General features: G+C 37.9%; 1 protein-coding gene across 1 annotated transcript in view; it reads left to right on the forward strand.

The window, feature by feature from the left end:
• The window catches only part of CSE1L (chromosome segregation 1 like), a 39,070-nt gene that overhangs the window by 4,616 nt on the left and 18,782 nt on the right, over positions 1-15,672 (forward strand). Inside the window, exons 2-7 of the mRNA XM_037500013.2 lie at positions 2,783-2,878; positions 10,502-10,644; positions 12,668-12,769; positions 12,847-12,992; positions 13,325-13,415; positions 15,035-15,142. Of these exons, the coding sequence (XP_037355910.1) occupies positions 2,794-2,878; positions 10,502-10,644; positions 12,668-12,769; positions 12,847-12,992; positions 13,325-13,415; positions 15,035-15,142 (675 nt within the window). The 5' untranslated portion in view covers positions 2,783-2,793. The remainder of the gene's footprint in view (positions 1-2,782; positions 2,879-10,501; positions 10,645-12,667; positions 12,770-12,846; positions 12,993-13,324; positions 13,416-15,034; positions 15,143-15,672) is intronic.

A 15,672-nucleotide genomic window follows, 5' to 3' on the forward strand; every position in this document is an offset into this window, starting at 1 on the left:
ATTTTAATAACTTTCTGGCTGTAAATGTAATATATGTAAGCAGTTGTAGGGTATTAGAAAAATATCACATAAAGAGAATAAAAATACTTCATATCCATCACCTAGACATTACTACTACTTACATTTTGGGGGATACTTTCATTTTTTGTCTATACATTTGGGTGTACTTTTTTAACATAATTTTTAAAATTTTGCATTTACATCTATGATCCATTTAGTGGTGTAAATTATGATCTGACTGTGCATGTTTTATGGCTTTGGTTATTTTAAATTTATTAAGATTTGGTTTTTGACCCAGAATATGGTCTGTCTTGGTGTTTTAACATAGTTTGAGTTGTATGTGTTACCTTTTTTCCCCACTTAGCTTTTTTACATTTTACAAAAATCACTGTGTACTAACTTTTTTTTCTTTGTTATGGAAAAGCCCCATTGTTGCCCCCGAAAGGCTACATTTCCCAGGTTCCCTTTTGTGCTGCATGTGACATTTTTGGTAAAAAAAACTGCCTAATGGACTCTAAGCTGTATCGAGGTCTGACTTTCCATGAATTCATTTTAGGTGTACTGTTTGATGAGTGCTAGTAAACTTATACAGTGTGTGTCCTGCACCACCGTTACACTTTAGAACCACAATTACACTACCACCCGAAAAGTTCCCTCATTTTGCACTAATTTTATCTACTCACCAACAACTCAGAGACCATAAAGCCCTACTTTTTGGTCCATTGGTAATGATGCATGTGCATGTATGTGTGTGATCCTAGGCCTTATGTTACCAGTTTATTTAGCTTATGATTTGTAATGTGTTGGGTGTGAATTTTTTTGGTGTATCACAGGGTATTCTGTGGTTATATTTCGTTTTAAGCTTTACGTATATATTTCATTAAAATGTTACCTTTCGAAATTGCAATGTAATTGGTATATAACGTATTAGTTTCAGATGTGTCACATAATGCTTCAGTACATGTGTGTATTGCAAAATGATTACCACAAGTAAGGCTAGTTAACATCCATCACATGGTTGAATTTTCTTGTCACGGGAACTTTTAAGATGTACTCTCTTGGCACCTTTCAGAGATGCAGTAAAGTAGTAACTATAGTCACTCTGTGGTATGTGATTGCCCAGGACTTACCTCCTTTCTGAAAATTAGTGCCTTTTGACCCACTACACCCATTTCACCCTCAGTCCCACCCTCTGCTTCTGACATTCCTCATTCTGTTCTCTGTGAGACTATGAGTTTGATTTTTTTCTTTTCTTTCTCTCTCTCTCTCTCTCTCTTTTTTTTTTTTTTTCTTTTTTTCTTTTTGGACATTTTAAAAGGACAGGTTTATTAGGAAATGGAGAAAGGAAAGGAGGGGCACCTGCATAGTCATGGGCAGGCAGAAAAGTTGTGTTCATTTTTGGATTCCATGTGTATTTCTTTCTCTGTCTGACTTATTTCTCTTAGCATAATGACCTCACTGTCCATTCATGTTGCAAGTGGCAGGTTTTCCTTCTCCTTTTAGTTACTGAATATTCCATTGTACATACACCACAGTTTCTTTATTCATTCACCCATTCATGGATGGACACAGGTTGCTTGCATCTTGGTTATTGTAAATAATACTTCAGTGAAGAGCGTGCACATATCTTTTCGAGTTAGTTTTTTTTTTTTCTTTCTTTCTTTCTTTCTTTTTTTTTTGTGGGACCCTCGCTGGCGGCCGGGGAACAAACCGGTGCTGCAGAGGCTGTGGGCAGCCTCACAGCCCAGCACTCAACCCCTGCACCACCAGGGGAGGCCCGAGTTAGTATTTTTGTTTCCTTTGGATAAATACCCAAAGTGGAATTGCTGGATCATATGGTAGTTCTATTTTTAATCTTTGGGGGGAACTTCTGTACTGTTTTCCATAGTGGCTACACCAGTTTACATTCCTACCAACAGCACACAAGAATCCCCTTTTCACGTCCTTTCCACGACTTGTTCTTGTCTTTTTGATAATAGCCATTCTAACAGGTATTAGGTGATATTTCGTTGTGGTTTTAATTTGTATTTCCCTCATCATTAGTGGTGTTGAGCTTCTTTTCAAGTACCTGATACATATCTGGATGTCTTGCTGGTGCTGGCAAAAAAGGAGTGAAGTTTCTGCAGTGACTTCCTCTCTAGTGGTTGTGCAGTTTTTTCACGAGAGGATTAATAATTTAAAACCTTTTAAAAGACATGAAGATCCTCTGCTCATTTTTTAACCAAATTATGTGGGTTTTTTTGTTGTTACTGAGTGATTTGGGTTCTTCATATATTTTGGGTGTTAATCTCTTGTCATACACAGGATTTATGAATATTTTCTCCCATTTGGTAGGCTGTCTTAATTTTTGTTGATGGTTTCGTTTGCTGTGCAGAAGCTTTTTAGTTTGATGTAGTTCCACTTTATTTTTGCTTTTGTTGCCTTTGATTTTGGTGTAGCAAATTATTATTTTTTAACCATAATCATCGCTATCTTTTGAGCCCCAGAATTATCTCTCTGTGTGCAAATTCTCGGCATGTATTTTGTTGTCAATACTTGTGATTGCCTATACACAATGGAATTTGTTACAGTGTCTTTCATTTCAGAACCTTATATGGCATCCTTACTGCTTAAAGTTTTAATTTGTCATGGGGCTTTTTAAAAATTTTTCTAGTGAGTTTTTAACCTTTGTCCTTTTTACAGCATTAAATCAAACTTTATGGTGACTGACACCTCAATTCTTGTATGCACAAATAAATACATCTTTTTTAAAAAATTACTCAAACTTCATTTTCTGTCTTAGGTTCTATAATCATGGATCTCAGCGATGCAAATTTGCAAACACTAACAGAATATTTAAAGAAAACTCTTGATCCTGATCCTGCCATCAGACGTCCAGGTAAAGAGAACAACTACTCTGTTTGGTACTTGATTTATTCTTTAAGGTCAGATGAGGAAAACTTTTGTGCAGTCTACCTGTTTGTAAATTTAAAATTTTTTAATTTTTGTTTGTTTTTCATGCTTGGGTTCATGGTCATAGTATATTTTTCACTCTCTACCCATGCTTGCAGTGGCTGTAGCATGGTATAGGATTGTTTTGTTTTGTTTTTTTGTTTTAGTAAGAGAGGTTTATTTGGCATCTTCTGTAGTAGAAAGTACTAGTGTACTTAGAATGCTTTGTGCCTTGATCTTTCTGAAAATCCCCCCATCTGTCTGCTTTAGAGATAAAACAATAAGGCATAGAGAGGAGAGTTAATTGCTAAAAAGTGATAAAGTGACGGGAGCCAGGTAATCATTATCTTTTAATCCCTATGCTGGGTTTAATTTAATAAGTATATTTTAAGGCGCCTTCCTTCCTCTCTCTCCTTCCCTGAATTTGACCAATTTCTTTTGGAAACTTGGTATAATCTTGGAATTGCAAACTCAGATGCTCTTAGGCGTGAGATGTAAAGGGTAAAAGAGGGAGGCAGGCCTAGTGGGGACTGGGAATATGTGACACTGTGCCCTAGTAAAAGGGCAAATATTTGGAACCACCCAGCCTTAGGGAATCAAGCCGGATTTGCAAGATCAGATTCCAGCTTCTCTTTTAAAATAAGGACATATATATGGAGCACATTTGTTTTTAAATAACAGCAACTTATTTAAAAAATTTTGAAACACATACAATTACTGAAGGCCAGAAGTCATTTGGTATCCTTGCTATATAAGCCATCTTAACCAGAAATACTCTTTAACCTGCTTATTCAGAAAGAAGTTCCTCATGTTCATGCTCATAAAGCTGATGTTTGAGGGCTTTATGAAGACACATGAATATGAACGTGTGTATGTTGGAGGGGGTGGTTATATATTCTTAAGTTAAATATAATAGACTTTTAATGCATCCATCCTGTTCTAGAAAAAGTCTATGATTTCTGAGAGAGAAAATTGTGATATTCCCTTTAGTACTTAAGGAAGTAACATGTTCCTGGATAAAGGAAAATTAATGGCTCTAATCTTCTTAAATTTTCCCAGAAAGCCTCTGCCAACACTCTATTATTAAAAATTACTTTTAATAATTTTCCTTGTAAGGTCAGGGTGCTATTGCTTTATGAATCTAGTGCAGGGTATAGGAATAAACTGCCGTTTCTGGGAAGAATTATGAACACAGCAATTCTTGGGGGACAAATACCAGGCTGATTCAACATCTTTATAAGATGTGACCTGGAAGTGGAATGCATAGTGGATCCAGCTTATAGATACCGCCATGCTCACTTGGTTATTAAAATGTGACAGTGGTGTGAATTAAACTTTTTTTTTAAAGAGTGCTAAAGTGATTTAGTTTTATTCCCTTCATTTTGGTCCAATCATAAAGTTTCACGGTGATTTCTGGAGTGGGACAAAAGGAAAGCAGAGTGAAGGTGCATTGGGCTGTAGCCCTGATAACCCAAGGAGGTAGAAATAGGGCAGGTTTCACTGGGGCAGTGGGAGGAGCATTAACTGCCTGGCCAGCAAGCAGTGATGTTCTGTGAGCAGGGGAGCCAATAGACAATGTCTTCTAAGACCTCCAGGTTACACAACTCCATCAAGTGTCACCCATCGTGGCAGGCAATTTGTTGATGTGTTGGATTACGTTGATTGATTTTCGGATTGTTGAACCATCCTTGTGTCCCTGGAATAAATCCTATTTGATCGTGGTGAATTATCTTATGGATACATTGTTGGATTCTGATAGCTAAATTTTTATTGAGGATTTTTGCATCAGTGATCACTAGAGAGATTGGCCTATAGTTTTCTTTTTTTTGTGTTGTCCTTGTTCAGTTTTGGTATTAGTGTAATGTTGGCTTCATAGAACATGTTTGTACTCAATTTTTTGAAAGAGTTTATGAAGGATAGGCACTAATTTGTTTCTGAATGTTTGGTAGAATTCATTTGTAAACCCATCTGGTCCTGGGCTTTTGTTTTTTGGGGAGGGTTTTAATTACCATTTCAATTTCACTGCTTGTAATTGGTCTGTTTAGGTGTTCTATTTCTTCTTTATCTAGCTTTGGGTGATTGTAGAGTTGTAGGAATTTGTCCATCTCTTATAGATTGTTGAGTTTGTTTGCATATAACTGTTCATAGTAGTTTCTGATTATTCTTTTGATTTCTGCTGTGTCTGTTGTGATTTCTCCTTTTTCATTTGTGATCCTATTTATTTGTGCTTTCTCCCGTTTTTCCTTTGTGAGCCTGGCTAGGGGTTTGTCTATTTTATTTATTTTTTCGAAGAACCAACTTTTGGTTTCATTGATCTTTTGGATTTTTTTTTTTTTTAAGTTTCATTTATTTCTGCTTTGATTTTTATTATTTCCTTCTACTGGTTTTAGGGTTCTTTTGTTGTTCTTTTTCTAGTTCTTTGAGATGTGTGATTAGGTTGTGTCTTTGAGTTCTTTCTTGTTTGTTGATGTGAGCCTGTATTGCAATATATTTTCCTCTTATTACTGCTTTTACTGTATCCCATACATTTAGGAAATTGGTGTCCTCCTTGTCATTCAACTCAAAGTATTTTTTAATTTCTTTTTTGATCTCCTCATTAGTGGTCTTCCAGTAGTGTGGGTTTCAATTTCCATGAGGTAGGAGGGTTCCTTGCCTTCTTTTTATGGTTTATTTCTAGTTTGATGTCTTCATGGTCAGAGAAGATGGTTGGTATGATTTCAGTCTTGGTGTATCTGTTGATGTGTGTCTTGTGTCCCAGTATGTGATTGATCCTAGAGAATGATCCATGTGTGCTTGAGAAAAACGTATACTCAAATTTTTTTTTTAAAGATTGATTGATTGATTGATTGATTGATTGATTGATAGATACATACATACAAGCACTGGTACAGTCAGAAGCGCGGGAGGATAAGAGAATTCACCAGAGCCAGAGCGGGGAGCAGAGCAGGCAGAAGGACCGAAGTACACTGCTGAGGGGAGCAGCTGGCGGCAGGAGAGGTCTGCGCGCCATGCGGGACCCTCCTCCGGTGGCCGGGGAGCAGCCGGGGATTGAACCGGCGCTTCAGAGGCTGAGGGCAGCTTCGCAACCCAGCGCTCAACCGCTGCACCACCGGGGAGGCCCTATACTCAAATTTTTTGGGGTTTAGTGTTCTATAGATGTCTGTTAAGCCCATGAGCTCTAGGTCCTTATTTAGAGCTTTAGTGTCCTTACTTATTTTTGTCTTCTTGATCTATCCATTGTTGATAGTGGTGTGTTGAAGTCTCCTACTACATATGTGTTTTCTCTGATGTTTGTTTTCAGAGATGATAATAGTTGTCTGATATATTTTGGTGCTCCTTCATTTGGTGAGTAAATGTTAATGAGTTATTTCTTCTTGAAGTATTGTCCCCTTGATCATGATGTAGGGACCGTCTGGGTCTCTTTTTACCTTTTTGAGTTTGAAATCTGTTTTATCTGATGTAAGTTATAGCTATTCCTGCCTTCTTTTTTGGTCCATTTGCTGTAGGATTGTTTTCCATCCTTTTACTTTGAGTCTATTTTTATCTTTTGTAATTAAATGTGTTTCCTGGATACACATTTGGTAAATGGTTGGGTTTTGTTTCTTAATCCAGCAAAAGGTTGGGTTTTGTTTCTTAATCCAGCCTGTGACTCTGTGTCTTTTTATTGAAGAGTTTAGTCCATTTATATTTAGAGTTACTATTGATATGTTAGCATCTGTATTTGCCATTTTGTTTGTCTTTTCTCTGGTTTTATTTATTTATTTTAATTAATTTTTTTGGTCTTGTTTTGTTCTCATTCATCCCTCTGTTGGTTCTGGCTTTAGCACTCCTTGTAGTATTTTTTGGAGTGGGGGTTTAGTCCTAATGAAATTCCGGAGTTTCTGTTTGTCTGGGACAGTACTTATTCTTTCTTCATAGAGGAAAGAAAGCTTTGCGGGATAGAGTATTCTTGGTTGGCATTTGTTGTCTTGGAGTTGGTTGACTATGTCCGTCCACTCTGTACCTGCCCGTAGTGATTTTTCAGAGAAGTCTGATGTCAGCCTGATTGGTTTTCCTTTGTGTGTTATCTGTTTCTTTCCTCTTGTCAGCTTCATTATTTTTTCCTTGTTTTGGATTCTTGGGAGCTTTACTATTATGTGTCTTGCTGTATTTTTCCTTTCATCATGGAAGTTTGGTGTTCTTCTTGCTTCTTGTATGTCTATTTTCAGCTCCTTCATGTTTGGGAAGTTCTCTTCAATTATTTCCTTGAATATTCTCTGTTCCTATGTCTCTCTCCTCTCCTTCTGGGATTCCTATAACTTATATTTCCTTTCCTCATGGAGTCAGATAGTTCCTGAAGTCTTTCGTCATTCTTTTTTCTTCGTACTTCACTTTTCTGTTTTGATTCTTTTTATTTCTGTGTCTTCGAGAGTGCTTATTCGTTCTTCCATTTCATCTATTCTGTTTCCACTGCTTTTACCAGAGTTCTTTAGCTTTTCCATTAATCCTTTGATCTCCTGCATTTCTTTCACTTCCCTCTTTAGGGACTCACTTTCATTCTTCTGATAATTGATTATTTTTCCCATATCATTTTCAACTTCTTTCAGGTTTTTTGTTTGTTTTTTGTTTTTTGTTTTTTTTTTTAAGGTTTATTTATTATGCATACAAGAGCTCTGGGGTACAGGCCAGAGATGCAGGGGGTGAGACGATTCACCAGAGACAGAGTGGGGAACAGAACAGGCAGGTGGACGGAAGTACACTGCTGAAGGGAGCAGTGGGCAAGTCAGGAGAGGTCTACTGCACCATGTAGGTTGCTTCCTGCCTGGCTGGGGATCGAACTTGTACTGCAGAGGCTGCAGATTGTTTTCATAGTGCGGTGCTTAGCCTCTTGCTCCACCATGGAGGCCCTCTTTCAGTTTTTTAATCAGGCAATTTTAAATTCTCTATTGGGAAGGTTGAGAAGTTCACCCAAGTCACTGTTGTTACATTCTGGTGGGTGATTTTTTGTTGTGGTGTGTCTTTTCCTTGAGGACTTGCTTGGTTGCTTGTGGTTTTTCTTGTCCCTGCTGCTTGTTTTCTAATTTGTCCTGTGCATTAGGGCACTGTGTCACTGGTACTAGCCGGCATCTTTTTTGATGTCGGAAACTGGTGGTCCAATTGAGTCAAAAACTGTTATGCCCGAAGTCCAGTGGGGCAGTGGTACTATGAATATGTTAGTGGTCGCTGTCACAGAAAATCTCCTCCTATATTTAATTCCAGAGGTGGGTCTTGTGGTCCCACAGACTGCCCTGGCCATGGCTCTCACACTGGGCTCCAAATCGCTGGATCCTTCTCTGGGCTCTGACTGGCGGCCAGACGGGGCCTGGCTTGTGGAGGCCTTCAGCTCACCTTTGGCTGTGGGGGCAGCCCTTTCCCAGTTCCACGCAGTCTAGGTGGATTCTGGACACAAAGATACCTGGTCTAAAATGGCCAGTCAGAAGGGCAATTCCCTGTACCCATGGTCTAGTGGCAGGCAATGTGGTGATCAGCTTAGGGACGATGGAGTCACCCTCAGCAGAGATGATGGCCACCTTCTGCTGCTGCTTAGCCTTGCAGACATTTTGATGTTCTTTGAGTATGCGGAAACATGTCAGTGTGAATATTCTGTGAGCACGTGGAAAGAAATGAATACAAAGGGTAATAACTAAACACATGAGGAGATTGCTTCTAGGATATTGATTACACTTTAGGAAAGAAACCTGGCAGTCCTGCATTGCCCTGTACGAAATGCTGGCCACCTAGGGTAAGCAACCCAAACCTTCTAGCTTCATACAAAAACCATAGTGTGTCCTCTTCTAAAAAAAAATCTTCAAGTTCAATATTCTTTATCTTTCAAGAAAGACATGGTGAACATAAAGCATGGAGGGTTGAAGATGGAAGTTAAACTCTGGGAGCTCAATTCAGAAAGAAGAAAGGTGTTAAGTGAAATTAAATTCCATAAGATAGTAGATTCTTGTGGCAGACCTTTTTAGTACGCATTGGAACTTTGGAATAGGTGTTACCATATGAACTGTTAGGAAAAATGTGAAGAAATGGTATAAATTGCCATGTGATCAGTTAAACCTTGGAGATTTATCATCCCTGATTATAGGGTGATTTAGAAATATGTGGGTAAAATCTTTGTATAAATGTATTGCTAGTATTCAGAAATGTTTCATTTGAGAAGAAAATTGGTAAAATGAGGATTGTACTAAAACTTGTCTTTAAAATGAAGAATTTGGGGCCTCCCTGTTGGCCTAGGGGTTAAGTCTCAGCACTGTCACTGCTATGGCCTGAGTTCGATCGATCCCTGGCCAGGGAGCTAACCCACATGTGGTGCAGCAGATCCCTCCTGACTCACCCGCTGCTTCCCACTCTGTCTCTGGTGAATCCTCTCACCACCCCCCCGGTCCCCGCACCTGTTGCTTATACCCCAGTTCTTGTATGCATAAATAAATAAACCTTTGGGGGAAAAAATGTTAAGAGTAATCCTTTAGAAGCCAGACAGGGTAGATGACTTTTTCCCTAAAGTCACTACTCAAAATAGCTTCTGCTTCAGATGAAGTAGTCCACTACTTTTTTTTATAGGTTTATGAGAATCAGGTGGCTGGTAAAAAAGTGATTTGAAAACTGAAGCACTATGTAAATTTTTAAAAGATTTATTTATTTATGCATACAGGCCAGAGGTGTGGGGGGTGAGAGGATTCACCAGAGACAGAATGAGGAACAGAACAGGCAGATTGACAGACGTATACTGCTGAGGGGAGTAGAGGGTGAGTCAGGAGAGGTCTGTTGCGCCATATGGGTTGCTCCCTGGCTGCCGTGCTGCAGAGGCTTGAGGATTGCTTCCTAGGTTGTGTCTTAACTCCTTGCGCCACCAGGGAGGCCCAAAGCACTATGTAAATTTAATCTCACATCCTATGTAGTCCATTTACTATATAAGAAAAGTGAGACCCAGTAGACTATCACTTCCTAAAGGAAAATATACTCATTGTTCACTCTGACAATAGAATGATGGTTACCAGAGGGGAAGAAGTGGGGGGAAATAGGTAGAATGGGCTTATTGGTTGTTGGTGGTGATTGGATACTTGATGATGGGTGTGATGAGAAAATATCCTCTTGGAACTGGTCATTGTTGTACACTGTTACCTCAATTAAGATTATATACTAGTCTTTCGGGCCTCCCTGGTGGCGCAGCGGTTGAGCGCTGGGTTGCGAGGCTGCCCGCGGCCTCTGCGGCGCCGGTTCGATCCCCGGCTGCTCCCCGGCCACTGGAGGAGGGTCCCACATGGCGCGCAGACCTCTCCTGCCGCCCGCTGCTCCCTCAGCAGTGTACTTCGGTCCTTCTGCCTGCTCTGCTCCCCGCTCTGGCTCTGGTGAATTCTCTCACCCTCCCGCGCTTCTGACTGTACCCAGTGCTTGTATAAATAAATAAATAAATCTTTAAAAAAAAAGATTATATACTAGTCTTTCGAGTTTTTGATGCTTCAGTCAGATACATGTAACTCATGTATAGATAAACAGGAAGGATTTTGTTTATAATAAATCTTCTAACATGGAAATTCTTTCACAGCTGAGAAGTTTCTTGAATCCGTAGAAGGAAATCAGAATTACCCATTGTTGCTTTTAACATTACTGGAGAATTCCCAGGATAATGTCATTAAAGTGTGTGCCTCAGTAACTTTCAAGAATTATATTAAAAGAAACTGGAGAATTGTAAGTATTTTGCAAACACATAATATAATTTCCATGTTTAAGTATCAAATTTACATACGCAGTGCTCCAGAAGATTCAGACATAGATTAAAGATAAAATTACACAACATCTTCCTCAACAAAATATTAGCATATCAAATCAAAAAGAGATTAAAAAAAAATTATTTACACATGACCGAGTGGGATTTATCCCAAACATGCAAGTCTGGTTTAACATTTGAAAATTGATGATATTCATCACACCAGCAAACTGAAAAAAGAAAAATCATATGATCATGTCATTAGGTATTGAAAAAGCATTTGACAAAATTCACACTCATTTGTGGTGCAAAAACTCAGTAAATTAGGAATAAAGAACTTTCTTAGCTTGATAAAGATTACCTACAAGAAACCAATTGCTCAAAAACTTAGTGGTGAGAAACTTGAAGCTTTCCCACTAAGATCCAGTACAAAGCAAGAATGGTCTTACCACTTCTTTTCATCATCTTCCTGGAAGGCCTTGCAAATGGAGAAAGAAAAAGGAATAAAAGGCAGGCAGATTGGGAAGAAAGACATAAAACTCGGTTTGTTCACAGATGATGTGATTTTAAAAATCTGAAAGAATTGACAAAAAATAAGGATGTTTTCCCAAAGCTTCTCTTGTTTCACTTGAATTCACAAAGTTTGCTTCAGCTTCATAACTCAGCTTGCTGGAGAATGTGAAACATGGGTTACTATCCATTATGGTTGAAATTTTACTCTGGCTCATAGTCAAGTGAAGAGACTTTGTGTGGGAAGACATTCTAAATGAATAATTGAAACAGTTTCTCTTGTGAACAGGGAAAAATTATATACAGCTAAAAAACCATCCTGTATATATATATTAAAAATACATAGAATGCAAAATATTGATTTGAAGTTTTTGGTTAGGGATTTTGTCCTATAGTTTGTTGGATATGGAATTACATTCTAATTTTAAGATGAATCCTCTTGTGCTGCAAGTATAAAATTGTAAATGAAGAAAATGGCATTTCCTCTCTCTTAGCTTAGGACAGTGGTTCTCAGTTGGGGGTGATTTTGTATACCCAGGTATTTGGAGACATTTTAGTTATCACAGCTGGGGGTTGCAGAGGATACATCTAGTAGGTAGAACCTAGGGGTGCAAAGAACCATGCACTAGATAACTTCCCGCAACAAAGGTACTCTGACCCAGAATGTCGTTAGTCTCAAGGTTGAAAAACCCTGGCTTATGATGAAAATGAGAATTATTTTGTAATGATGGCAGTAATGACATTATAGACAGTATTAAAGATGTCAGAAGTGGTCAGTTTTTCTAAAACATCAGCTTTAAATCTATTGAAAATTGTTTTTCTCAATTCCTTTGCTCCTTAAACGTTTTCTTTCTCTAAACAAAACAAAAAAAAAGAATGTTTTTCCATTCCCTCAGTGAGTTTTAAAAAATAATAAGCATTACATTTACGTTTATAGAGTCAAGTGTTACCACATGTGGTGAAGAAACTTAGTAAATCTTAGAATATTTGAAAGTCCAACCCTCTACTTACAGACATGCTAGCCCTCTTGATTTTTCTTGAATGGTAAAATTAATGAGACTTCTAGAACCTCTTTGGTGATGCAGTCCTCGATACATTCTAACCTTTAAAGGTCAGGAGGTTTTTATAGAAAATACCTTTGATTTAAGGTGAAAGTCAAATTGAAGCCTTTGAAGGTGAATGAGAACTAGTAGCATATATAGCTATAAAGATTTTAACCACATGTTCTGATTAGCTTACATATAGAACTAAGGTTTTTACTTGGGACCAGGGAGTTAAAAGAAGCTCATGAATTTGTGTATAAAATCTTGAATTTGGGAGGGAGTGTACCTTTTTCTGGGGCCAGAGTTCATGCTTTCATCAGCGTATAGTGGGTCCTATAACCCGCTCTTGTATAAGGATGGCTCTACCTTTCTGTTTTTCTCTGAAAACCATAAATTTGTATGGTCATGGATATGGATTTTACATTATTGCTTTTTGATGTTTTGCTTTTAGGTTGAGGATGAACCAAACAAAATTTGTGAAGCTGATAGAGTTGCCATTAAGGCCAACATTGTGCACTTGATGCTTAGCAGCCCAGAGCAAATTCAGAAACAGGTGATGTAAGGCCCAGCTTCTTAGGTAGGCTTGTTGTAGAGCTTTTTTCATCTAATGAATCCTTTTCCTCCACCCAGTTAAGTGATGCCATTAGCATTATTGGCAGAGAAGATTTCCCTCAAAAGTGGCCTGATTTATTGACAGAAATGGTGAATCGCTTTCAGAGTGGAGATTTCCATGTTATTAATGGAGTCCTTCGTACAGCACATTCGTTATTTAAAAGGTATTAATGTACCGGTTCATATTTTTTAATGTGTTTTGCTTGCGTAAATAGTTATGTTGTTGTGACTGTTAGCACTCTTTTGAATATAATGATCCTAGAATAAGAGCACAAGCCTCTCAATTCATTAGGACATTTGTTTTTTTCTTAAGGTATTTGATTTGCCTGTGAAATACCTTGTCTCAGAAAATGTGCTTGATTCCTTTAAAGAGAAATGGAAGAATTTTCTTTGAGTTTCAGAAAGCTGAGTGGCCAAAGTTTTTTTCTCTAGTTACCAGAACTAAAGTCTATAAACAAAAATTTGTAAATGTACCTATTTTACCTCAATTTTCTAGATATCGCCATGAATTTAAGTCAAACGAGTTATGGACTGAAATTAAACTTGTTCTGGATGCCTTTGCTTTGCCATTGACTAATCTCTTTAAGGTATGGAGTGACATTTCAATGTAATAATTTAAAACAAATGCCATTTTTATTTATTTTAAAATCTGTTCCTCCTCTTTTTCATGTATATTTAAAGCAAATTGTTTTTTTTTTTTTTTTTTAAGATTTATTTATTCATGCATACAGGAACTGGGGTGTAAGCCAGAGGTGCGGGGTGGTGAGAGGATTCACCAGAGACTGGGGAGCAGAACAGGCAGCTCTACTGAAATGCAGTGCTGAGGGAGCAGCGGGCGAGACAGGAAAGGTCTGCTATGCCATGTGCGTCTCTCCCTGGCAGGCCAGGGATCGAACTCATGCTGCAGTGGCTGGCAATAGCTTGATGCTGCTGTCTTTAACCCCTGCACCACCAGGGAGACCCAGCAAATCATTATCGTTATTTCACTCAAGTTACTTGAGTACATTTCTCTAAAGGGATAAATCCATATTTTTATTTTAAGCGTTAATGAAGTTTTGTTTATTTTACATATTTGTACATTACTTTATACTGCACAGGCGACTTTCCTACATAATGTTCTTCATTGTGAGAATTCTATATGATTGAAATGAGATGTATTACTGTCCAGGTAAGGAAAGAGAGGGTATAGTACACACAGCTAATAAGAAAAAATAACCAGACCTCTAGGCTAGTTTTGCTAACTAGAAAAGCTATTCATTTCTTATTTTCAGAAAGAAAACTGGCATGATGGTGGGTCACAACTTTCTGAAATGTGCAGTGATGCACAGATTGGTTAGGATAACTTAGTAATGGTACACTTTCACTTTAAGAAATAAAATTAGGCAAAATGTCCTTTTTCCCCTTACCTATTAAATTGGCAGAGATTTTTATTTCTTTTTAATAATGTTAAAAGGGCATAGAGTATAATAAAATGAACACTTTGGTGTCCTGTGCATTGGGATGTAAAAGGTACTAATTTTCTAGCGTTTAATGTTTTATAAAGAAGACTTGATGTATGCAAGGAATAGACTGTATTTCCTAACTTTGGGACATAGGAAGTAATAGGTTGAGTGTATGACTTCTTATTTGATTATCACATTCTCACTGTGAGATGGGCTTTGTCCTTATATTATAAATGGGAGACTGGGGCTCAGTAAACAGCTTACTTGCTCCAAATAATGTTCATTTTGAGTATGACAGTCTGGCTTGTAACCAGGTCCTCTGGTTTCTAGTCTTTGCTCAGAGAACATACTGTGCTGCTTCAGTCATACATACACCTGTATCATCCCAGACTGCAAAAATTAGAGGTGTGCACAAAGTCTTAGAAATAAGCCTATTAGAACAGTGGGTGATCAGAAACAGCCCACTTGCTAAGTAATGGCAACTATTTAACAAAAGCATATAAAGACAGTTTTTGTTATAATATATTTTTATGTGTAGAGGAGAGAAGGATCTATTTCAAAACACTAACATTGGACTTTTCAATAGTGCTAGTATGGACGATTTGAAAATATATACTTTAGCATACTTTTCAGAATATCTTAAATGGCTATATGTTACTATTTAAATGCCAGATTTGGGGAAAGAAGTAAGTAGTCTCAGCCTGCAGGTTAGTGTGCTAGATTTAAAATACACTAAAACAATGTTCCCAAATTCCTTATCCAAGGCCACTATTGAACTCTGCAGTACCCACGCAAATGATGCCTCTGCCCTGAGGATTCTTTTTTCTTCCCTGATCTTGATCTCAAAGCTATTCTACAGTTTAAACTTTCAGGTAAGTTTTATTTCTTGCTTTTTTGATTCTTATTCTTTGATATCAAATATATAGTTTTCCACTTGATAGACTTCTTTACCAGTATTGAGTTTTCTGAAAGAAAAATATTTTTTTCTCCCCTCCTTTATCTACAAACTTATGTTCTGCTTTATGGTAGTTTCTGGAGATACTAGTGTATATTTCATGGGGGAAAGTAGCATTCTCTTGTAGTCCAATAAGTTAGGGAACACCTCATCCTAAATCATTGTTTTGGAAAGTCATCCTGTGTACTACTTTATTAAAGGCTCTGAGAAGTCACATCCTCAGGTCTTCTTTTGTTTGTTTATTTACAGATTTATTTTTATTTATGCATGTAAGAGCTGGGGTGTAGGCCAGAAGTATGGGGGAGGGGGTGAGAGGACTTACCAGAGACAGAGCAGGGAGCAGAATAGGCAGATATGCTGAAATACACTGCTTGAGGGGAACAGCGGGGAGATGAGAGATCTGCTGCGCCACATGCGTCAACTCCCTGGCCAGGGGTCAAACTCATG

This window comes from Talpa occidentalis, unplaced genomic scaffold, assembly GCF_014898055.3.
Source record: "Talpa occidentalis isolate TD23 unplaced genomic scaffold, MPIMG_talOcc4v2.1 talOcc4.10, whole genome shotgun sequence".
NCBI lineage: Eukaryota > Metazoa > Chordata > Mammalia > Eulipotyphla > Talpidae > Talpa > Talpa occidentalis.